This window comes from Neophocaena asiaeorientalis, unplaced genomic scaffold, assembly GCF_003031525.2.
Source record: "Neophocaena asiaeorientalis asiaeorientalis breed wild unplaced genomic scaffold, Neophocaena_asiaeorientalis_V1.1 scaffold116, whole genome shotgun sequence".
NCBI classification, from domain to species: Eukaryota; Metazoa; Chordata; class Mammalia; order Artiodactyla; family Phocoenidae; genus Neophocaena; species Neophocaena asiaeorientalis.
The window spans coordinates 4,115,090-4,141,143 of record NW_020174561.1 but is presented as its reverse complement, the minus strand read 5'-3'; the positions used below and the strand labels follow the sequence as shown (position 1 = coordinate 4,141,143).

The window sequence follows — 26,054 nt, the reverse complement described above, 5'->3', positions numbered from 1 at the left end:
CCGGAAAAAGTGGTAGACACAGACAACCAAAGTGTGGGAGTTCAGACAAAAGAATAGTGAACAGGGGCTGGAGTGGTCAGGAAGAGCTGCGTCCACAAGAGGAGACCTTGAAAAAAGTATGATTTTAGCAAAGAGAAGAAAAGCATCGTGTTTTCTCTTGGTGTCCTCCACAGTGTCAGGGAGATGCAAACAGCACTCCTCTTTTACAAAAGGAGTTCAGGATAAAAGGGATAAACTTCAAATTCAACAAATACAACTTTTGCTGCCTGAAAATAACCTCTTGCTTTTCCTGAGCTCCTACCACCATTAATTTCTTTATGCAGCTGATGTTTGCTAGGGGCTTACGACATGCCCAAAGATCTGCTGTGTGGCAGATTGTAATCTATATGGCCTTACTGAGCCCTACTGCAAGACCCCTGCAAGGCTGGTGTGATTATGCTTATCTTCAGGCAAGGAGCTCAAAGCTCAGAGAGATGAAATGACTGTTCTAGTGCCGCCCAGCCAGCAATGACAGAGCTAGAGGACCAAGTCAGACACACCGGTATCAGGTTCCATGCTCTTTCTGTTGCACATTGCATTCCACTGACCTGCTCCTTGTTATCATCTTTATCTCTTTTTTTTTGCGGTACGCGGGCCTCTCACTGTTGTGGCCTCTCCCGTTACGGAGCACAGGCTCCGGACACACAGGCTCAGCGGCCATAGCTCACGGGCCCAGCCGCTCCGCGGCATGTGGGATCCTCCCGGACCGGGGCATGAACCCGCATCCCCTGCATCGGCAGGCGGACTCTCAACCACTGCGCCACCAGGGAAGCCCTCTTTATCTTTTATATGGCCTCCTGAGAATAAGCATTTTACCCAGCTGAAGCAAGAATTCTTCCTGCATTCACATGTGAGTTTATACCAAACATAGGCCAGTCTCTGTTCCATGACTACAGAAGGTAGAAGGGGCAGTTGAAGAGGAGATCGGCAGTAGCATAGAAAAGGGCGTGTGTCTGGTAGAACGTGAGACTGAGACCCAAACCTTCATGGTTCTTAGAATTAGAGAACTAGATTGCCTGGCCTTTGGTGACACTGAGGGATGTCAGCACTTGGACCACAACTCAAGGGTTCTGTTTCATATCCTGAACCATGTGAATGTGTCTTTCCAGAATCAAGGTCAAGTGTCTTGCTTGTCCAGTAGTGTTTTCAGTGCAGCTGTGGTCCTCTGGTCACTAAGTCAGTCCATCTCAAATTCACCTGCACATTAGAACCATTTGGGAAGTTTTTAAAGATCCCTAAGCCCAAGCAAATCAGAATCTCTGGGGATGAGGCCCAGACATCAGGATTTTTTAAAGTGCCTTGGTGATTCCAGCGTTCAGCCAAGACCGTGAGCCGCTCACAGGTACAGAAGTCGATGGCTGACAATGACATTCACCTTAAGAAATTCTTTCAATTTACTCCGGTTTTTACACGAAATACATTTAGATCACAGATACACTGAGAACTTATAATATTGCTGCCAGGATAATCTTTGTTAAGACCCACATCTGATCAAGTAATTCATCACTCCCTGCAGAGCTGGGACTATGGTGAGGTGAGTGAGGTGCTTAGGGCACAAAATATAAAGAGGAACCCTTGGTCTAGTTATGTTTGTTCCTAAATGTGAGTCTTTCCTTACAATCAAGAGCATAAACCATGAAAGCAGACAGACGTGATTTGGACACTGCTGAGCACAGTCATGAGTGGCAGTGTCTCTGCCAGGCTGGCGCCTCCTTATCCCTCAAGGCTGAGCACATCTTCTCTTCCCAGTTAATTTTCCCCTCCCCGACCTCCTCACCAAGGTCAAGTCAAAAGTCAATTGAACCTAGGGGTAAGAGAGGAATAAAGACACAGACCTACTAGAGAACGGACTTGAGGATATGGGGAGGGGGAAGGGTGAGCTGTGACAAAGCGAGAGAGAGGCATGGACATATATACACTACCAAACGTAAGGTACATAGCTAGTGGGAAGCAGCCGCATAGCACAGCTCAGTGCTTTGTGACCGCCTGGAGGGGTAGGATAGGGAGGGTGGGAGGGAGGGAGACACAAGAGGGAAGAGATATGGGAACATATGTACATGTATAACTGATTCACTTTGTTATACAGCAGAAACTAACACACCATTGTAAAGCAATTATACCCCAATAAAGATGTTAAAAAAAAAAAAAGTCAATTGGCCTCTCATCTGCATCGCTGTGGCACTTTAGCGTACTTTGGAACTTCTCTCATTGAATTATACCTATTTATTCTACTGTCTGCCTTTCCTGCCATGAAGCGATCTGGTAAAAGAGGGGGAAAAAAGGCTTTAGAGTTAGATCTGGGTTTGAATCCCAGCTGCATGACTGTGAACATTCTCTTTGCGCCACAGTTTCCTTATAGTAAAATGATGAAAATAGTACTAACTCAGAGCCCTCTTACGTTCTGCCACACAGCAGCTGGGAAGAAATCTTAATTTCCTTCCTTGACCCATCACACCCTCCATTCCGAGAGCTACCCCCATTCTAGTTGTGAGTTCTCTGAGATCAGAAACTCATTCAGCATGACAACCTTTAGTGCCTTGGCCCAAGTCTAGCACATAGTATGGACTCAGTAAATGTTTGTCAGGCTGAAATAAATTGCAAGATGACCAGTAGTTACGCACGCAGAGAAGTTAAGAAGTGAGTGTTTCAACGGCAGAAACAACTTGCAAGAGGGCAAAGAGGAAAGAATGAGCCTGGGCTTTGCTGGGAACCGTGAGGAGACCACACGGAATGGAACAGAAAACACACACTGGGAAACAGTGCAGGAGGAGAATGGAGAGCAAGCAGCACAGCCAGCGTTAAAGGGCGCTGGTATTGGGGAGAAAGTGTTTGGACTTTCTTAGGCAGTTACTGCAGGTTTGTATCTCTAAAGCTTTGCTGATGAGCCTTCACCTTTCCATTGAGCAGGTAGGTGGCGGGCTGCATTATGTTCATCAAAACTCCCACTGGACTCCAGCTAAATTTGTATCTCAAAGGATTGTCTGAATGTTCGGGGGCTGGAAGGCCACCGCAGTAGGAAACATAAGATTCAATCTGTAAGATAAAGAATCAATAAATTAGGGAAATTAACAATTAGTTACGGAGAAGAATCTATCCAAATCTATCCGAGTAATTGAGTACACTGACACAAATAAGGTAAACTTGCTACAGTTTCTCCTTTCTTAAAGTTACAAAGGCTTTCAAAAATACATCCTTAAAGCCAAACACCATTTGGTGTTTGTCAGTTATATTTAGATTAAGTCAGTTATATTTATATATATATATGTGTGTGTGTTTACATATATATATAGTTTTTAATCATCTAGAGATTGTGGCTAACATTTTGCTCCGTTAAAAATCCAACCATTAGCTCAATTCTGCTTGGTCAGTGCCTCCTGACTTTTAATTCAAATTATATACTTCATTATAATTTGATTATATATGTATAATTATTAGTATTAATTAATATGTAATTAATATAAATATTAATTGATATGATATATAATTTAATTAATTTGATTCTATATTTGATTATATATATTACATATGTGTGTGTGTATATATATATATATATATAAAATATATATAACCTGTTTTAGGTTATATATATATTAGGTTAGGTTAGGTTTAATATGAGTCATCACATTTTCATGTCCAATAGTTCTTTCTTATGTGTAAAAGATACTTTATATACCAACAGGTTGATAATATTACAAAGAATTTTTCCCACTTTTAAAAGTCAAACCTTATTATAGAATCTCCAAAGCAGTCTAAAATCTTTTATCAAACCAAAATATATATTATAGTAGCATCTATTTCTCTAAAAATCTATTGTTAAGGCTTGGACTTTTTTTTTACCATACAAATATTTCTGCAGTTTCAAAATTTTACTTGAAATTTCTAGTCAAAGTATGAGTTAGAATATAGCAGTTTCTTCTCAAAATAGACTAAAGACCCTAAATGTAACACCAGAAACCATGAAACTCCTAAAGGAAAACATAGGCAGAACACTCTTTGACACAAATTGCAGTAATGTTTTTTTGGATCTGTCTCCCAAAACAAAGGAAATAAAAGCAAAAATAAACAAATGGGACCTAATTAAACTTACAAGCTTTTGCACAGCAAAGGAAACTATCCACAAAGCAAAAAGACAATCTACTGAAAGGGAGAAAATATTTGCAAATGATATGACTGATAAGGGGTTAATATTCAAAATATAAGGGCTTCCCTGGTGGCGCAGTGGTTGAGAGTCCCCCTGCCGATGCAGGGGACGCGGGTTCGTGCCCCGGTCCGGGAGGATCCCACATGCCGCAGAGCGGCTGGGCCCGTAAGCCATGGCCGCTGAGCCTGTGCATCTGGAGCCTGTGCTCCGCAACGGGAGTGCCCCCCAAAAAAAAAAAAAAAAAAAAAAAAAAAAAAAAATATATATATATATATATATATAAATACACATAAATAGCCATATAACTTAACATCAAAAAAACAAACAACCTGATTAAAAAATGGGCAGAAGACCTGAATAGACATTTTTCCAAAGAAGAAATGCAGATGGCCAACAGGCACATGAAAAGATGCTCAACATTGTTAATCATCAGGGGAATGCAAATCAAAACCACAGTGAGATATCACCTCACACCTGTCAGAGTGGCTGTCATCAATAAGAACACAAATAACAAATGTTGGTGAAGATGTGGAGAAAATGGAACCTTCATACACTGTTGGTGGGAATGTAAATTGGTGCAGCCACTGTGAAAAACAGCACAGAGGTTTCTCAAAAAACTAAAAATAGAACTACCACATGACCCAGCAATCCCACTCCTGGGTATATATCTGAAAAAAACAAAAACACTAATTCAAAAAGATACATGCACCCCAATGTTCATAGCAGCATTATTTACAATTGCCAAGATATGGAAGCAACCTAAGTGTCCATTAACAGATGAATGGATAAAGAAGATGTGGTACATATATACAATGGAATACTATTCAGCCATAAAAAAGAATGAAATTTTTCCATTTGCAACAACATGGATGGACTTGTAGGGTACTATGCTAAGTGAAATAAGCAGACAGAGAAAGGCAAATACTGTATGATATCACTTATATGTGGAATCTAAAAAATACAACGAACTAGTAAATACAGTAAAAAAGAAGCAGACTCACAGATACAGAGAACAAACTGGTGATTACCAATGGAGAGAGGGAAGGGAGGAGGGGTAGGGGATTAAGAGGTACAAACTATTAGGCATAAAATAAGCTACAAGGAATATATCCAACACAGGGAATATAGCCAACATTTAAAAATAATTATAAATGGAGTATAACCTTTAAAAAAAGAATACAGTAGTTTCTTTAATCAGAATTATAGAAAGAGTATTTCTGTACACAAAAATCGGGACCTCTTAATATTTTCCTAAATGGACCTTTGGGTGTCAGTTGGGCTCACCGTGGCTCCCACTTCTTTGGCCTTATCTATCGTTTCCATTGCCAACATATGATCAAGACCAGGGTCCAATCCCAATTCTCCAATGACTGTGATGCCAGCATCTTCCACACTGAAAGAGGTGGAAAGAGAAGGAAGGAAAATTTGGATAGAAAATAAAAACAATTCCATGGAGCTACTTTGTTTAAAACCTACAAAAACTTACCTCTTTTCTAATTCTTTTAGCACCGGGGTGATGTAGCTTGCAGTGATCATGTTAACCTTGCTTGCGATGCATGCCTTGGCCACAAGAGGATGCAATACATAAGGCAACAAGCTTAAAAACAGGAGAAACTAATCAGAAACTTTCTTTGCCAACTGTCCCTCCAATGTACCTTGAACTGCACTAAAGTGAAGATATCACACTGATTATTCTCTCAGAGATGATCGATGACTCCTTGAAGACTACAGAATAAATTCATCCTGTTATCATATTTAAAACTCGCCACAATATGACCTTCACTTAACCTTTCTATTTTTCCTCCTTGCATCTCCTTCATAAACCATATATGGGAACCAAAGAAGCTATTGTAATTCTCCACTCACAGTCTTTACTTTTCCATTTGTGAACCTTTACTCTCACCGTGTCTTCCCCTTGAAATAGTCCCTCACCCACCCACCACCATCCAGATCATGCCTTCCTTAAAGACATGTCTGAAAAGGTAAATCCTCCAAGAAGCTTTCCCAGATTGCCCCAAATCCAGATCTTCCTCTGTATGCACTCAGCTATCCTTTTGTAACACTTAATGGACTTTATTCTACTCATCCTTATATTTCTATGATTTTCTGTCTTGGGTCCCTTAGTAAAAGGTAACGTTGCTATTCTTTTTACCTCCACATCTCCTAAATGGCTATCGTTAAACTAAGTCAAAGTGACCCATATGTTACATTAAAGAGTAGAGTCTAGGAAAGGCCAGGGGAAGAAATAAGTTTCAATGGTATTGTTAGGTATAAAAGCTATCAAAACAGCTAAACGTCTATATGGTAAGCAAAAACTGAAACTGTACTCAAAACTCAACTTTGGGTCTTCTAAGAATCTGGCTCTGGTGTTTTACTTTGGTGCTGGGACTACACAATCACAAAAAAATGAATTTCCATAAATTTACATATAAATGAGTATACTCATATTCTACCAAGAAATAACAAGCATCCTGTCAATCATTTGGTAATATTTAAGTTCTACTAGCTTATTGCCTATTTGGCAAAGCAATCTACACAGTACCAACGAAAATATAAACACAAACTTGTAAACATTATTACAGTATATCACTGTACTTGTTAAATCCCTCCTCATATTTTCTCTATTTCACATAAAACAGAACAATAAAACCTCCTCTCAAGCACTTATTCCTCTTCAGGTTAATAGAACAGAGTATTGTTACTTAGACTTATTATCATGCAGAATAAAACTGGGTACATATTTTGCCAGTAACAATATGAAAGCCCTTGAGCTCTGTTTTTTGGCTTTTTTTTTTTTTTTTTAAAGAAGATGTTGTGGGTAGGAGTTTAGTAATTTATTTATTTATTTTTGCTGTGTTGGGTCTTCGTTTCTGTGCAAGGGCTTTCTCTAGTTGTGGCAAGCGGGGGCCACTCTTCATCGCGGTGCGCGGGCCTCTCACTATCGCGGCTTCTCTTGTTGCGGAGCCCAGGCTCCAGACGCGCAGGCTCAGTAGTTGTGGCTCACGGGCCTAGTTGCTCCGCGGCATGTGGGATCTTCCCAGACCAGGGCTCGAACCCGTGTCCCCTGCATTAGCAGGCAGACTCTCAACCACTGCGCCACCAGGGAAGCCCATGTTTTTTGGCTTTTTTTTTTTTTTTTTGCGGTACGCGGGCCTCTCTCACTGTTGTGGCCTCTCCCGTTGCGGAGCACAGGCTCCAGACGCACAGGCTCAGCGGCCATGTCTCACGGGCCCAGCCGCTCCGCGGCATGTGGGATCCTCCCGGACCGGGGCACGAACCCGTGTCCTCTGCATCGGCAGGCGGACTCTCAACCACTGCGCCACCAGGGATGCCCTTTTTGGCTTTTTTAATCAAAAATAATTATTACTAAATATGGTAGCCCTTTAAAAGCCAATGAATGAAATACACTTGCAAAACTCTTAGTTGAAAAAGTATTAATAGAAAATGTTCAGTGGCAACATCTTAAAGGTTAGTGGAGATTTTTTGTCACATTCTCCACATTGAAAACCTGCCTGATAAAAATTTTATCCAGATCTAATAATATTTTTAAATCTGGGCATTATCAGCACCAACCTAATAATATGCTGAGAACTAGAACGACAGAACTTCCATTGATGGTGCCTATTTCAGACAAAGGGATTAGAGTTCATAATTCATTGTGTATGTAATATAGCAACTACTCAAGAGGACATAATTAACCCAAATAGTTGGAAATGCCACTTGTGAAAACATACACAAAATACACATCTAATTTTCAAAGTAATTTATCAAACTCAATTCCTACTTTGCATTAAATCGTTAAAAACCAGAACTGCAAAATAAAACCATGAGAATTTGACATATTATAAAATTTTTGTGAAACATATTCTTCACTCATTTTACTTTGATAGTCCCTAACATTGTGTTTACATCAAAACATTCTTTCTCCAACTTAAAAAATGAAAAGCTATGTAAGAAACACTATAGGAATGTTTAACAGCATTTCCACTATTCACCACAGAAATTCAACCAACTGAGAAAAATGAAATATAAAACAGATTTTGCTCATGCTAAATCTTACTGCAGGTCACCAAGTCACGGAATTCTAAATTTTACACCTGTTAATAGATTATTATCGTGTCCATTATCTTGTCATATTTTGCTTCTGATTTTGTTCAAAATGTGTTTTGTTATGTTTTCTTTTTTTAATCAAAAAACAATGTTATGTTTAGGTACCTATGTGTGGCAAAACAAATTCTTTGTTTTATTCAGTAGGCTAGAATATTATATTTTGAAGGACTTACTTTCATAATTATAACCTGACAGACAAGGTCTATTGGTTATTGATAAACTTTTGCTGAAAAATAATTAATTCACATTAAATTTTTATAAATTGAATAATGTTTTTAAGTGTCCAAAGTGAGCCTATATTAAGCGATAATGCAAAAGTTCCCAGTTAGAATTACCTTTCTTTGTGTCTGCTTTCCAACACCCCCCCCCACTTTTTTTAAGGAGGAAATCACAGAACTTGCACAGAACTTGCAGAACTTCCTCCAAAGATACCATTTGAATCTGATCTAACTATGAAAGTGATCTAATTATGAAAAAGCAGGTTAACTTTCTTCCTTCCACCTTGGAAAAATTATATTCTAAGAATAAATGGCTTATTCTTATCACTTTGGTATTTTCAAAGTGAAGTATCTAGCCTTCGTTTTGTAGCCCTGTATCTAGAGTTAGATCTGCAGTTGTATTAGATAGCAATGAATGATATATTTCAGGATATGTTCCTTTGCTAAGGCTAAAAATGGTCATAGGGCTAGAGAATCTACTCACTTTCATTTAAGTTTTGTAAGTCCAAAGGAAAAAATAGCCACCAAAATACGTCATTAGTGCCTCATGACCCAGCATTTCCACTTCTAGGTGAATACCCAACAGAAATGTGTGTAGATGGTAACCAAAAGACAAACGCTACATTGTTCATGGCAGCACTATTCATAATAGCCAAATTCTGGAAACAACCTAAACATTCATCAGCAGTCAAATGGATAATAATAGCATATTCACGGAATGGAATATTACACAGTAAAGAGAATAAACTACAGTTACAGACAACAACACATATGACTCTCACAATCGCAATGCTGAAGAAAGAAGGCAGCCACAAATGAGGACATACTGAAAGATTCCGACTGTACAAACTGAAAACCAGCAGAAACGAATCTCTATGTTAGAAGCCAGGACAGTGCTTACCCTTGAAGGATGGGGCTGGTAATAAAAAGGGGCACAAGGAGCACTTCTTGGATACTATTAAATTCTGTTTCTGATGTGGATGATGGTTACACCATGTGTTCACTTTGTGAAAATTCTTTGAACTACAAACTTATGATTTGTGCACTTTCCTGGAGGCACATGTGAGTTTAAAAGTTTACTGAGAGAAGAGAAGAGGAGAGAAGGGGGAAGGGAGGACAGGGGAGAGGAGGGGAGAAGAGAAGAGTGGAGAGGAGAGAAAATAAGGAAAGAGAAGTAACAGCAACAACAACAAAATATATGGCAATCGTTTCTTACTGTTTACTAACCTGATGACAAGATCCTGCGTTGCCACCAAGGAGTTCAACTTCACTTCTTGTTTACCAACATACAGGCTAACAGGATTAATATTATATTTCTTGCCTAACTGTTCGATTTGATTCTCCATGTCAGAGCCTATTCAAGAATTAAAACGTCCAATCTTTAGATTTCCTTCCACTAGTCAGAGAGAAAAACACATTTTAACATCTCCAAAAATAATTTTTCAAAGTTCAGAAACAAGATAGTCATCTAAAATTCACAGAGTAGCCATGTTTTGAAATCAATTTTACTTCCTCCTCTTTAAAAATTGGGGCTTATTTACCTACTGTTATTTCTATATTGTCATCCCTCGACAGGTATTCCAACACCGGCTCAGATACATAACCAGATCCAAGAACCAAGACCTTTTTCTTGGTGCTCACTGAGAGTGACTGAACACGTTCCCTATAAATAAAGGGGGGGGGGAGGGAATTTGAACAAAAAAACATTTCAAATAACAAAATGTTGCTGTCCCCAAACCAGACTAAAACTTAGACTGTGAAGCAATTATTTTTTTCCCACACTTCTTATGGTAAGAACCTCAACAGGAGTTCCCAATACCAACATTTTTCATTATTTTAGATCTTGTATGATGAACAACAGACCCTGAGATCTTTGAGGTGTATGAGTTCCCTATACCACTAGTGAGATGCAGATGCTGGACCAGCGCCCGGCTACTCACAACTGAGTAACTCGGTGTCACACTCTATCCTTCCGGGGGACATGATTCAAAATCATGCTGGGGGCCTTACATCGAACCTTATTTACTCCTCACAACAATCCGAGAAGACAACGATCTGAGGAGGAGATTATTATCATATTACACACTGTCTTGTGATTTATCTTCAGGGTCACTTGAAAACAGTTAAAACCATAATTTTAAAATCACAAATGCCATGGGTTAAATGTAGAAACCTACATGAGTCACTAGGCAGAACTTTAATTCTTGAATTTTTCTGTTGTTGGAATTTGTGCCTTCCTGACAGCTAATTCTTTGTCTTTCCTGCAAACTCTGACCTCCAAGACAGTGACTGAGTCTTAGCTGTCTTTATAAACTCACTATTGCTCACTGTGTTTTGCCTTAAAGATGGAAGATACTCATTAAATGTCTTCTGAATCAGAGTCCCAGATAACATTATAAAACCATGGAATGGCTTGGTGACAGGGACTTAAGCAGAAGGCTCTGTTGCTGGAATCTTTTAGGACAGGATGTCTCTCAAACCTTAACCTTTATTTAACTTCACTTCATTTCATTAATTATAAGTGAATAAAAATAAATTTAAATGTAAAATGTTCCTGCCCCCTCTTCACCCCCAGAACTCATATTACTGATGAGGGGACGACTCCTTTAACTTCCACCCCCATCCCATTTCACCTCCCAGAAAGAAACACTATTACAGATCCTCTCTAACAGCACTTTCTGTAGTTTGTGTAATTGAACCACACTATTTTGATGTCCAAAAAATAAAATGTTCAAAATACATATTTAAGAACTCGCTCCTAGATTTTAATACTCTCCACCCCATCAGCAACCCCAAAACGCTCCAGGTTAATAATCATTGTGCTAAGGAACGAAGAGAACAAAAGAACAAGGCAGGGATTCAAGATAACTCCAATTCCCTTCCAAAATGCAATCTTCATTTTCAGTCTCTTGGCACAAGGTTCTACCTGGGAAGGAGGGCAGGAAGTCCTAGCAGTTGGGGCCAGCAGACCTGCCGCTACATGAAATATAGTGTGTAAAGAGCGACTGGTCATGGTAGACACGTCATTGGATTAGTAATGTAAGAAAGAGATCATCTGATGATGACAATTCAAAGATACACAGAACTATGAAAAACAAATATGTGCGGTTTCCCCTACAAGACACTCGCCTATGGAGTTATAGAACTAGTTGCTTTTTTAAAAAACAAATTATACACTCTTGGATCATGCCAGAATATTTCACTGACACACAAAAAACTACTGTAAGCTAACAAACACATTTGGAAAAGGCGTAACAGTAGTACTTGATCTGGTCATATCTCTTATTTACTTCTTATAGGTGGAAAAACTGAGAAAGAAGACCAGGCAGTTTGTTTGTTTGTTTGTTTTTAATTTTCCCACTCTGGCTTCTCCTGAGAATTCAGTGCATGGGTTATTTTTTTTAATGTGAATAGGCCAGTGGAGCAGATATAAACACGGATCAAGTGCAATCAGTTGGAGACCAGAACATTCCAAAGAAATGTCAATGTTTCCAAACTTTTAGTAGTAAAACCAATTATAGAAACCAGGGCCTTAGCTAAGTATCTTCCTAAGAGAACTGTTCTCTCCGGTAGATTTGCCACGTTACTTCCTGACACTTTCCTCCTAGTAAGAATCCCCAGGGGAAACTGACCTCTCACGATTTTCTTTCTTCACTACCTTTCTTAATTTCTAACCAAAAGCTCACTTTTCCGAGTATTATCCGAAACAAAAGAGAGTCCAAATCCTCAACCAAAAATCAGCCTGAAAACACCACAGAAAGGGTTAGCAAGCTCATTTTCCTCTGAGAGAATAGCTGAGACATTACAACATGCAAAATGCTGGAGAAGGAACAAGGACAGAGCTTTTGGAGTTTTGCTTACTTACACCCAAGTCTACATGGATAACAGAAAGCCAGAATGATGCTACACTACTGTTTAAGGGAAAATAATTCACAATGGTTCCAGGCAGTCACTTCGTTTGAATTTCCTATTATTTACAGACATTTTTTTAAATTACATATTGCATAATCCTAGCATCACGAACTCACATGGAAGCATTAAAAAAAGTACTCATGAGATCCATGATAAGAATAAATGTATTAAACAAGAGGATGTGAATGATGCTTACCTGCTCTCCCGGAGTTTCTGGATATATTTATACTTATTAGACAATGTGCCGTTGGATGTAATCACTGCCTGAATATATACGATACAAGACATTTCTTTAGTCACCACATTTAGTCCCACAAACATGGGCTCATGACTAATAGAGAAAAGAGAGAGTAACAGAGAAAGACAGGGAGAGAAAAAGGAAAGGGGAGAATGGGGAGCAAGGATAGTGGTGGAAAAAGACATTCATGAAAAGAAATTCTTTTCATAACTTACATCTCGCACCACAGGAGAAAAATTCTGACTCTCAAGAGGCTGTGTCGCGTCTGATAATATCTGAAAAGGAAATGAGATTGGAAAGAGAGAAATGACATTGCAAAGAAATAGCTTCTTGCTATTTTATCCATATGAAAATATTAGTCAAAGGAAAGAAAATAGTTTAGAAAAGTTTTTTGAAAATCACTGAATTGTATAGATAATTGGTAAAAGAAGTTTTCTATAAGCAATGAATTCTGCCCCCCTAAAACATTATTTTAGTACAATTATTTCAGGACAATTTCCAACTCTAAAACCAAAATTTAATCATGTTTGCTTACTGGAAGCACAAAAAAACTTATGCTTCCCCATCAGTTAAATGTGTCATGTTGAGCGTGCTGGTAAATACCATCACACGCTTTATAACCATAGTCCTCCCTCTGAGGAACTCTACCCCTTCCCAAAAGGTTCAGGCTGGGGCTTCCCTGGTGGCGCAGTTGTTGAGAGTCCGCCTGCCGATGCAGGGGACGCGGGTTCGTGCCCCGGTCCGGGAAGATCCCACATGCCGCGGAGCGGCTGGGCCCGTGAGCCATGGCCGCTGAGCCTGCGCGTCCGGAGCCTGTGCTCCGCAACGGGAGAGGCCACAACGGTGAGAGGCCCGCGTACCGCAAAAAAAAAAAAAAAAAAAAGAGTTCAGGCTGTTCTATTAGAAGTAGAGAATGGGTCTTGCAGACAAAAGAGCCACCAACCCTACAATAGAGAGTCTCCCTCGGGTCAATATTCTGTTTATAGGCACATCAGCATTTCCAAAGTGTCAAGGAAAATGACTTGACCTAGTAAACTCAAAAAGTCATTCACACTCCTCCCATTATCTTGCAAGAATGAGTCAGATGGCCAACAACAAAGGCCACATCTCTCATATTAACATCCCAGCAACCCAGTCCTCCTCTTTTCTTCCAAGGTATAGAATCCTTGAATAGACTGCCAAAGGGTAAAGGTCATATAAGTCAGTATGATTGCTTCTGGTGGCCAATGAGACGATCATTCCTTCTTTATCCATAGGTTAAGGTCCAGAGCACTCATCCAGCTACGAAAGTGTAAAATGTACCTACCAGATGCTGGCAGGACAGTATCTGTTTACTGTATTAAAATAAATATAAAACTACTTCCATGTGTCTAAAACATAAGACACCTAGGCTCTCTATTGCTGGGATAATGGCAAAGCCAGGGCATTCTTTGGGAAACTGATGAAATGGACACACCTGGGGTCTCCCCACTGCTTGTCTCTCCCAGGCACCTTTGGAGTATTTCCTTCTCAAGCTGACTTCTCCACCTACCAACCCCGTCTACAAGCCAGGAGCCATCAGTAAGTAGACAATGAAATGAGTTCGCATTTCACTCGGTATATGGTTAAACCGCTGAACTCTTGTGTATCTTTTCACTCTCTCTCTGCTCTTTATCTCTTAATTCCACAGCTTTATTTAGGCCTTACTGGGACCAGGGGAACTACTTCCCACCTCTCTTTCCTCCATTTATCTCCAATCTACAACACAAATCTGATTATTTCTCCTGTGCCTATTTAAAATAATTCAGTAGCTTTCTGTTGCCTTCAAGTTAGTCTCAGGCTCCTCTACAGTCTGACTCTGCCTCTCCTGCCTCAACCCTCCCATTGGCCTCACACCCAACACTTCAGTCCTGCTAACAGCGTGGAGCTGCGTATCTGCATCACGCCCTCACCTGCCTCTGCGCCACACCATGTAGATGCTTCACATGTTATTCCTCTACCTGGAACTCCTCCTCTTTGGTCTCCAAGATGCAGCTGAAGAATTGCCTCCTCTGAAAAGCCTTTACCAAAATCTGCCCCCAAGCAGACCTGGAAAGTAGGAACTGCACTTGGCATCTTGCTGTATGCCTACTACATTATAAAATGGTAAATATTCAATAAATACCTTAGTGGATACATGCAATAATTACTTAAAGTTCAATGGATTTTTTTTCCCCAAGGAAACTAATAATTGTCTTGAACTGCAGTCCTCAGAGATGCCAATCCTCATTTCGTTTTTTTTTTTTTTTGGCATGCCACACGGTATGCGGAATCTTAGTTCCCCAACCAGGGATAGAACCCGTGCCCCCTGCAGTGGAAGCGCGGAACTTAACCACTGGACCAACGGGGAAGTCCCTAATAATTGTCTTGAGTCCACCTAAAGAAAGGCAAACATAAAAGACAACAAAAGGCTGTTTGATTACTGCATTTAACTGTCTCCCTTGCTAGAATTCAACCAGTACAAAACTGCAAGCACAAGGCTCCTGGAACATATGGTATGTCTTGTCACTTTCACATATAACACCTTTGAGGCTCATCACTCTTTTTTTTTTTTAAATAAATTTATTTTATTTACTTATTTATTTTTGGCTGTGTTGGGTCTTCGTTGCTGCCCTCGGGCTTTCTCTAGTTGCAGCGAGTGGGGGCTACTCTTCATTGCGGTGCGTGGGTTTCTCATTGCGGTGGCTTCTCTTGTTGCGGAGCACGGGCTCTAGGTGTGCAGGCTTCAGTAGTTGTGGCACGCGGGCTCAGTAGTTGTAGCACGCAGGCTCAGTAGTTGTGGGTCACAGGCTCTAGAGCACAGGCTCAGTAGTTGTGGCCCACAGGATTAGTTGCTTCCCAGCATGTGGGATCTTCCCGGACAGGGGCTGGAACTTGTGTCCCCTGCATTGGCAGGCGGATTCCTAACCACTGTACCACAAGGGAAGTCCCTCATCAGTCTTTTCTAAATTAATTTCAAGCTATTTATCCTGGTGTTAAGACCCTTTTAACATGGAACCGACATATCTACCTTAACTCCACCAGACCAGACAATGCACAGAAAGCTTACATTAAATTACTTCCACCTTTGCTGCCGTCTCCATCACACAGGATGCCTCCCACACCTACGCAAATGAACAGATCCTATACATCTACCAAGAGCCAGCTCAAATGTCACCTTCCCTGACTTTCCCAACAGGGGAGATCCTCTCCCTCCACGACATCATTAGCATCTTTCTGATGGCTGTCACATTCCACCATATGGCAGAGTTGCACATCTTATCCCCTTCCTGGACCTCATGCTCCTATAGGTCAGAAACTGTGTTTTAATTCTCTTCACTCATATGTGTGCCTTGTTCCAACAGACAAGAAATATCTATTGAACTCAACTGAAACAAAACTTCCATATTGGTTCAAAATGATATCTTGTGCCCTGCAGTGCTACAGGGTCCATAGGGACCTCAAGTCAAAAAGGAAGATCTGTGGGAAATAGGACAGCGCATATACCGGCATACCGTGTTCTACCGTGTTCAGTTTACTGTGGTTTACAGGTACTGATTTTTTTTTTTTTTTTTTTACAAATTGAAGGTTTGTGGCAACCCTGTGTCGGGCAAGTCTATCAGTACCATTATTCCAAAAGCATTTGTTCACTTCATGTCTCTGTGTCACATTTTGGTAACTCTCCCAACATTTCAAAATTTTTCATTATTATTATTTTTGTTAAGCTGATCTGTGATCAGCGATCTTTAATGTTACTATTGCAAAAAGATAATGACTCATTGAAGGCTCATTATTATTATTTTGTTAAGCTGATCTGTGATCAGTGATCTTTAATGTTACTATTGCAAAAAGATAATGACTCATTGAAGGCTCAGATGATGGTTAACATATTTTAGCAATAAAGTATTTTTTTAATTGAAGTAGACTTGATATATAATATTGTATTTCTTAATTAAGGTATGTACATTTTCTTTAGACTTAATGCTATTGCACACTTAATAGGCTACAGTATAGTTTAAACATAACTTTTATATGCACTGGGAAATCAAAAAATTTGTGTGACTCACTTTATTGTGATATTCACTTTACTGCAGTGGTCTGAAATTAAACCCACAATATCTCCGAGGTACTTTAAGTATAGCCACATACCATTATCAGAAAAGAATACAGAAAATATACTTAATTTTTTAGTGGTTACACATATTATTAAGCAGATGTACATATTATTAAAACTACATACAGACATTCATCAGTTTTCAAAAATGTCCAGTACTCAAAGATAGGCTGAGATAGATGTCTCCAAGACAGTCCCACCACACTGTTTGGAAGACCTTAGCGACATACAAAAGGAAGAAGCTGTGACAACTTAGGGAAGTTGGCTTTGTCAACAGACATCTAAGCACTTTTCTTAGATGCAGTCACCAATGTGGAAGCAATGGCTGGGATGCTGAGCAGAGAGAAACTGAGAAGAGCTTTCGGCCGACCTTAAACAATAGGGTGACAAAAACTGGAGTTTAAGCTCTGTTGAAGGGGATCCTAATAAAGGCCAGATTTTCATTTGCGATCCTGAAAGACTATATTCTAAATAAACGGTAAATTGAAAAACATCAGTTTTCCAAAGGACCAAAGCCCACCTTTGAATCATCAATTGAGGTGATTTTTTTCCCTAGCCTATCCCCCTGCCAGAAACAAAGGAAATCTTCTCTGAAAAAAATACACAAAACCCAGAGCCTCAAATCATCTCTAAAATTTTATATACACAATATCCAACATTCAATCAAAACCAAACAGGCATAGTAAGTGATAAGAATTGACTGAAAACCAAGAAGAAGTAAAACAAAGAACATAAACAGACCCAAAAGTTCACTGTAATTAACAGAAATGAGTTTAAACTCTGATTAATATGTTCAAAAAATAAAATTTTCCCCAAAAAGGCAAAACTAATCCATAGTTTTTAGTCAAGATGGTAGGTACCTTTCAGAAGGAGAGTGGGAACGGTGCTGGGAGAGGCACAAGGGGATTTCTGGGATGTTAACATTGTTCTCTTTTTTACCTATGTAGTGTTCACATGGGTGTCTCTGTGATAATTTATCATGCTGTATACTTACATATCACTTATCTGTGAGACTTTAATATTTTATACTATTATATAATGTAAAAAAATTATATTTTCTTCTTTAAGAAAAATTTTATTTAAATTTTACTTATCCCTCATCAGTTACATGGGCTAACCCTCAAACACACTTTACTAAGGATTTCATTGAATTGGCTTGCTTTTCTCCTAACATCTGTATGAGATCAACTGTACTGAATGAATGGCAATTGTGATTAAGGACAAATTGGAATGAAAAACTGTGATCTAAGGTTCAAAAGAAATAAACTTGTAGGGCTTCCCTGGTGGCACAGTGGTTAAGAATCTGCCTGCCAATGCAGGGCACATGGGTTCAAGCCCTGGTCCGGGAAGATCCCACGTGCTGTAGAGTAACGAAGCCCATGGGCCACAACTACTGAACCTGTGCTCTAGAGCCCGTAAGCCACAACTACTGAGCCCACGTGCCACAACTACTGAAGCCCGCACATCTTGACCCCGTGTTCCACAACAAGAGAAGCCACCGCAATGAGAAGCCCACGCACAGCAACAAAAGACCCAACTCAGCCATAAATGAATAAATAGATTAATTAATTTTAAAAAAGAAACTTGTAATTGAAATTTTGAAACATAGTAATTTGTGACTTGCAAATGGCTAGTAACAGCTTCTTAGAATGGTAAATGATTTTAGAGCAGCCAAACAAAAAGACATTTCAAGAAATAACAGTCAAATCCATTCACAAAGGCAAATCAGCATGCAACACTTTCCATATTTTGGCCTAATAAGGTAAGAGTTGCACTGAAATGCATACTTGGAAGATTCAAAAGATGAATTAAAGCCAAAGGCTCACCAATAGCTCTTCTAGCTACTCCAAAGCTCTGCTGGAGTCAAGCTGATTTAATTAATGTATTATGACTGGGGAGTTCTCTTTCAGGTAGGGACTAAGCTCTAACAGACCATCCCTCCTACACATAACAACCATAAACTCTGGACAGAATACAAACAAAACTAACTACGTGAGGGCTTCAGAGAATGAAGAATAGCAGGCGGTTTGGGGAGAGTGTCAAAACTCGGAAGCAATCAGCAGTGCCATAGCTGGGCTTGCTGTTCTCTTGGCATTGCCCTGAGGAGGGGCCACGTGGTGTGAAGAGCTAAAAACCTGCAACAAGCTCACTGACTTTCTGATCTGAGGAAACAGGGCTAAAACCCACAGCACCACAGCCTCTGGAGTGTGACTGGAAAATGCCAAAAAGGACAGATTCAGATAAAGTGAAGCCCAACTTCCACGTAAACTCTGGTCCAAGTCTGGAAGGACTGAGCACACGCAGGTCAGATTACAAGCAATCCAGATAAAGATGAAAGAGCTGAACTTGAGCTACCTGTCTCAGGTGAGACAGAGTTTTCAGTTTAAGTCTAGCCAAGTTAATAAACCAAACAAAATCAACACTTTTCAGAGAAATGTAGCAATCCAGAATCTCCACAGCATGACTCTTCACCTCATCCAGGATGTACTCCAAAATTATTCAGCTTAAGAAAACGAGAAAACTATGACATGATCCATTCTCAAGGGAAAAGACAATCAATATATTTCAAGCCCAAGTTTACCCAGAATTTTGGAAATATGAGGTAGACTGTAAAGTGGCTTTTACAGCTGTGCTCCATGTGATAAAGGAAACTACACTCATAATAAATAAAAAGATAGAAATTCTCAGGCGAGAAAGAGAAAAAGATGTACTAAATGGAAAGTTTAGAACGAAAAGAGAATATCTGAAATAAAAATTCAAGTAAAGAACTAAAGGAAGTTATTGATTCTTCAGGGAAAGGATACCAGAGGGAAATGAATGAACATCACTGAAAATAGTAAACATCTAGGTAAATTTATTATCACTTTTTAAATATACACATGCTTTTCACCACTTAAACATTTACAATTACAGAATGTTAGAACTAGAGGGAACCATTAAAATTATATATTAAAACCATCTTACTTTACAGGTGAAACATCTGAGGCTCAGAAAGGAAGTGAGTGCCCAGCTCAACACCATAAAGCAAGTGATGTCTCCAATAAAACCTGGCATTTATACTCTCTTTCTCAGGCTACTTTAATCCCTCAGCACCAATTCCAGACACACTGCAGATCCAGTACTGCATCAGCAAGCTTTCTCAGCCTTAACTTCTTTGTGTCTCAGTTTTCTAATCAGTACAATGGGTTGATAATGGTACCTACCTGAAAGGGTGATCATGAGTATTTAAAAATTAAAATATATAAAGTAATTTGAACACTGTCTGGAACATAGTAAGTGCTATATAATATTGTTTCCAACCATGATAATGCCTGCCACCAGCATTTTCTAAAGCCTGTTACATCTCCCTGCTGACATATTCCAGGAGGAAAAACAAAGGGTCAAAATAGAATAATTTGTGAAAGAAAAGAAGAAAATGGGCTGGAAGTTGCACTTATTAATACCACACTACCTATTGTCCCATTTTAGTATGAGAGCTCCTGAGTGAAACAATGGATGAAAAGGACAAGAGCCACTCTTCATACCTTTGGAACCATTGCCTGAGGCAGACAGCCATTAGCAATAGAAATAAAGCAGGATGGGTATGAATGCTTAGGATAAATACTGAAATAAGAAAGCTTTTCCTGACAAAGAAAATGGAATTTAGATAACACCATATTTCAGCAGTCAATCGCTGATCACAGTAAATAATACATGACCAGTGGACCTTCAAGACAGCAGAGGAGAAAGACGTGGAGATCACCTTCCTCCTCACAAATACATCAAAAATACATCTACATGTGGAACAACTCCTACAGAACACCTGCTGAACGCTGGCAGAAGACCTCAGACCTCCCAAAAGGCAAGAAACTCCCCATGTACCTGGGTAGGGCAAAAGAAAAAAGAATAAACAGAGACAAAAGAATAGGGATGGGACCTGCACCTCGGGGAGGAATCTGTGAAGGAGGAAAAGTTTCCACACACTAGGAAGCCCCTTCACAGGCAGAGACTGCGGGTGGCAGAGGGGGGAAGCTTCGGAGCCACGGAGGAGAGCACAGCAACAGGGATGCCGAGGGCAAAGTGGAGAGATTCCCGCACAGAGGATCAGTGCTGACCAGCACTCACCAGCCCGAGAGGCTTGTCTGCTCACCCGCCAGGGTGGGCGGGGGGCTGGGAACTGAGGCTCAGGCTTCGGGGGTCAGATCCCAGGGAGAGGACTGGGGTTGGCTGCCTGAACACAGCCTGATGGGGGCTAGTGCGCCACAGCTAGCCGGGAGGGAGTCCGGGAAAAAGTCTGGACTTGTCTAAGAGACAAAAGACCATTGTTTCGGGATGCGCAAGGAGAGGGGATTCAGAGCACAGCCTAAATGAGCTCCAGAGATGGGCGCAAGCCGCGGCTATCAGCGCAGACACCAGAGATGGGCATGAAACGCTAAGGCTGCTGCTGCAGCCACCAAGAAGCCTGTGTGCAAGCACAGGTCACTGTCCACACCTCCCCTCCCGGGAGCCTGTGCAGCTCAGTCTGCCACTGCCAGGGTCCCATGATCCAGGGACAACTTCCTGGGAGAACACACGGTGTGCCTCAGGCTGTTGCAATGTCACGCCGGCCTCTGCCACCACAGGCTCACCCCTCATTCTGTACCCTTCCCTTCCCCCAGCTGAGTGAGCCAGAGCCCCCTAATCAGCTTCTCCTTTAACCCATCCTGTCTGGGTGGGAACAGACTCCTGAGGGCAACCTACATACAGAGGCAGAGCCAAACCCAAAGCTGAACCCCAGGAGATGGGCAAACTAAGAGGAGAAAGGGAAAAATTTCTCTGTGCAGCCTCAGGAGCCGCGGATTGAATCTCCACAGGTACCACAGGGTACCCTGCATCTGTGGAATAACTGAATAGACAACGAATCACCTCAAAATTGAGGTGGTGGACTTTGGGAGCAACTCTAGACTTGGGGTTTGGTTTCTGTGTCTAATTTCTTTCTGGTTTTATGTTTATCTTAGTTTAGTATTTAGAGCTTAATATCACTGTTTTTTCTCTTTTTGTGTGTATGTGTATGATTCTTTGTGTGATTCTGTCTGTATAGCTTTGCATTTACCATTTAACCTAGGGTTCTATCTGTCCATTTTTTGTGTTTTTTTTGTTTTGTATAGTATTTACCATTTGTTATCATTGGTGGATTTGTTTATTGATTTGGATGCTCTCTGCTTTCTTTCTTTTTTAAAAAAATTTATTTATTTTATTTTATTTTTATTCTTGGGTGCATTGGGTCTTTGTTACTGCATGTGGGCTTTCTCTAGTTGCAGCGAGCGGGGGCTACTCTTCGTTGTGGTGCACAGGCTTCACATTGCGGTGGCTTCTCTGGTTGCCGAGCACGGGCTCTAGTCGCACGGGCTTCAGTAGTTGTGGCGTGCAGGCTCTAGAGCACAGACTCAGTAGTTGTGGCACATAGGCTTAGTTGCTCTGCGGCATGTGGGATCTTCCCGGACCAGGGCATGAACCCATGTCCCCGGCATTGGCAGGCAGATTCTTAACTACTGCACCACCAGGGAAGCCTTCTTTCTTTTTCTTAAATTATTTTTTAAATTTTTAATAATATGTATTTTTAATAACTTTATTTTATTTTCTTTTTCTCTTTCTTTTTTTTTTTTTCCTCCCTTTTCTTCTGAGCCATGTGGCTGACATGGTCTTGATGCTCTGGCAGGGTGTCAGGCCTGAGTCTCTTAGGTGAGATAGCCGAGTTCAGGACATTGGTCCACCAGAGACCTCAGAGCTCCACGTAATACCAAACGATGAAAGCTCTCCCAGAGATCTCCAACTCAATGTGAAGACCCAGCTCCACTCAACGACCAGCAAGCTACAGTGCTAGACACCCCACGCCAAACAACTAGCAAGACAGGAACACAACCCCATCCATTAGCAGAGAGGCTGCCTAAAATCATAATAAGTTCACAGACCCCCCAAAACACACACCAGATGCAGTCCTGCCCACGAGAAAGACAAGATCCAGCCTCACTCACCAGAACACAAGCAAAAGTCCCCTCCACAAGGAAGCTCACACAAACCACTGAACCAACCTTACCCATTGGGGGCAGACACCAAAAACAACGGGAACTACGAACCTGCAGCCTGCAAAAAGGAGACCCCAAACACAGTAAGTTAAGAAAAATGAGAAGACAGAGAAATACACAAAATATGAGGGAACAAGGTAAAAACCTACCAAACCAAACAAATAAAGAGGAAATAGGCAGTCTACCTGAAAGAGAATTCAGAGTAATGATAGAAAAGATGATCCAAAATCTTGGGAAACAAGTGGAGAAAATACAAGAAATGTTTAACAAGGACCTAGAAGGACTAAAGAGCAAACAAACAATGATGAACAACACAATAAATGAAATTAAAAATTCTCTAGAAGGAATCAATAGAAGAATAACTGGGGCAGAAGAAAGGAAAAGCACAGAGCAGGAAAGGATTTTCCGCAGAGCAGAAAAAAGAAAAAAGAATGAAAAGAATTGAGGGCAGTCTCAGAGACCTCTGGGACAACATTAAAAGCACCAACATTTGAATTATAGGGGTCCCAGAAGAAAAAGAGAAAAAAAAGGGTCTGAGAAAATTTTTTTTTGGCTCACGGGCCCAGCTGCTCCGCGGCATGTGGGATCTTCCCAGACCGGGGCACGAACCCATGTCCCCTGCATCGGCAGGCAGACTCTCAACCACTGCACCACCAGGGAAGCCCCTGAGAAAATATTTGAAGAGATTATAGGTGAAAACTTCCCTAATATGGGAAAAGAAATAGTCAATCAAGTCCAGGAAGTGTAGAGAGTACCATACAGGATAAATGCAAGGAAAAACACACAAAAACACATATTAATCAAACTATCAAAAATTAAATACAAAGAAAAAATATTAAAAGCAGCAAGGGAAAAGCAACAGATAACATACAAGGGAATCCCCATAAGGTTAACAGCTGATTTCTCAGCAGAAAATCTGCAAGCCAGAAGGGTGTGGCAGGACATATTTAAAGTGACAAAAGGGAAAAACCTACAACCAGATTACTCTACTCAGCAAGGATCTCATTCAAATTTGATGGAGAAATTTAAAGCATTACAGACAAGTAAAAGCTAAGAGAATTCAGCACCACCAAACAAGCTTTACAGCAAATGCTAAAGGAATTTCTCTAGGAAGGAAACAAAAGGGAAGGAAAAGACCTATGAAAACTAACCCAAAACAATTAAGAAAATGGTAATAGGAACATACATATCGATAATCACTTTAAATGTAAATGGATTAAATGCTTCAACCAAAAGACACAGGCTTGTTGAATGGATATAAAAACAAGACCCATATATATGCTGTCTACAAGAGACCCACTTCAGACTGAAAGTGAGGGGATGGAAAAAGATATTCCATGCAAATTACTCATTCTATCAGGGCAGCCACCACCTGACAGCAAAAACAGACAAAGATGTCACAAAGAAAGAAAACTACAGGCCAATATCACTGATGAATATACATGCAAAAATCCTCTATAAAATGCTAGCAAACAGAATCTAACAGCACATTAAAAGGATCATACACCATGATCCTTTTATAAAGTGGGATTTATCCCAGGAATGGAAGGATTCTTCAATATATGCAAATCAATCAACGTGATACACCATATTAACAAATTGAAGGATAAAAACCATATGATCATTTCAATGCAGAAAAAGATTTTGACAAAATTTAGCATCCATTTATGATAAAAGCTCTCCAGAAAGTACGCATAGAGGGAACTTACCTCAACATAATAAAGGCCATATATGAAAAACCCACAGCCAACATGGTTGTCAATGGTGAAAAACTAAAACCATTTCCACTAAGATCAGGAGCAAGACAAGGTTGTCCACTCTCACCACTATTATTCAACATAGTTTTATAAGTTTTAGCCAAGCAATCAGAGAAGAAAAAGAAATAAAAGGAATCCAAATCAGAAAATAAGAAGTAAAGCTGTCACTGTTTGCAGATGACATGATACTATACATACAGAATCCTAAAGACTCTACTAGAAAACTACTAGAGGTAATCAATGAATTTGGTAAAGTAGCAGGATACAAAATTAATGCACAGAAATCTCTGGCATTCCTATACACTAATGATGAAAAATCAGAAAAAGAAATTAAGGAAACACTCCCATTTACCACGGCAACAAAAAGAATAAAATACCTAGGAATAAACCTATGTAAGGAGACAAAAGACCTGTATGCAGAAAACTATAAGACACTGATGAAGGAAATTAAAGATGATACAAACAGATAGAGAGATATACCATGCTCTTAGATTGGAAGAATCAAAATTGTGAAAATGACTATACTACCCAAAGCTATCTACAGATTCAATGCAATCCCTATCAAACTACCAATGGCATTTTTCACAGAACTAGAACAAAAAATATCACAATTTATATGGAAACACAAAAGACCCCGAATAGACAAAGCAATCTTGAGAAAGAAAAATGGAGCTGGAGGAATCAGGCTCCCAGACTTCACACTATACTACAAAGCTACAGTCATCAAGACAGTATGGTACTGGCACAAAAACAGAAATATAGATCAATGGAACAGGGTAGAAAGCCCAGAGATAAACCCATGCACATACGGTCACCTTATCTTTGATAAAGTAGGCAAGAATATACAAGGGAGAAAAGACAGCCTCTTCAATAAATGGTGCTGGGAAAACTGGACAGCTACTTGTAAAAGAATGAAATTTGAACACTCCTTAATGCCACACACAAAAATAAATTCAAAATGGATTAAAGACCTAAATGTAAGACCAGACACTATAAAACTCTTAGAGGAAAACATAGGTAGAACACTCAATGACAAAAGTCACCGCAAGATCCTTTTTGACCCACCTCCTAGAGAAATGGAAATAAAAACGAAAATAAACAAATGAGACCTCATAAAACTTAAAAGCTTTTGCACAGCAAAGGAAACCATAAACAAGATGAAAGACAACCCTCAGAATGAGAGAAAATATTTGCAAATAAAGCAACTGACAAAGGATTAATCTCCAAAATTTACAAGCAGCTCATGCAGCTCGATATCAAAAAAACAAACAACCCAATCCAAAACTGGGCAGAAGACTTAAATAGACATTTCTTCAAAGAAGATATACAGATTGCCAAGAAACACATGAAAGCATGCTCAACATCACTAGTCACTAGAGAAATGCAAATCAAAACCACAATGAGGTATCACCTCACACCGGTCAGAATGTCCATCATCAAAAAATCTACAAACAATAAATGCTGGAGAGGGTGTGGAGAAAAGG

The 26,054-nt window shown here is 40.0% G+C and overlaps 1 protein-coding gene across 2 annotated transcripts in view; it reads right to left on the bottom strand.

Moving 5' to 3' along the window:
• AASS (aminoadipate-semialdehyde synthase) overlaps positions 1-26,054 on the bottom strand; it is a 68,305-nt gene that overhangs the window by 17,403 nt on the left and 24,848 nt on the right. For both annotated transcript variants that reach the window (XM_024757856.1, XM_024757855.1), the window contains exons 12-18: positions 12,874-12,933; positions 12,617-12,684; positions 10,050-10,171; positions 9,736-9,862; positions 5,667-5,777; positions 5,465-5,573; positions 2,932-3,072 (exon numbers count right to left, since the gene is read on the bottom strand). In XM_024757856.1, coding sequence (XP_024613624.1) covers positions 2,932-3,072; positions 5,465-5,573; positions 5,667-5,777; positions 9,736-9,862; positions 10,050-10,171; positions 12,617-12,684; positions 12,874-12,933 — 738 coding nt within the window. The remainder of the gene's footprint in view (positions 1-2,931; positions 3,073-5,464; positions 5,574-5,666; positions 5,778-9,735; positions 9,863-10,049; positions 10,172-12,616; positions 12,685-12,873; positions 12,934-26,054) is intronic.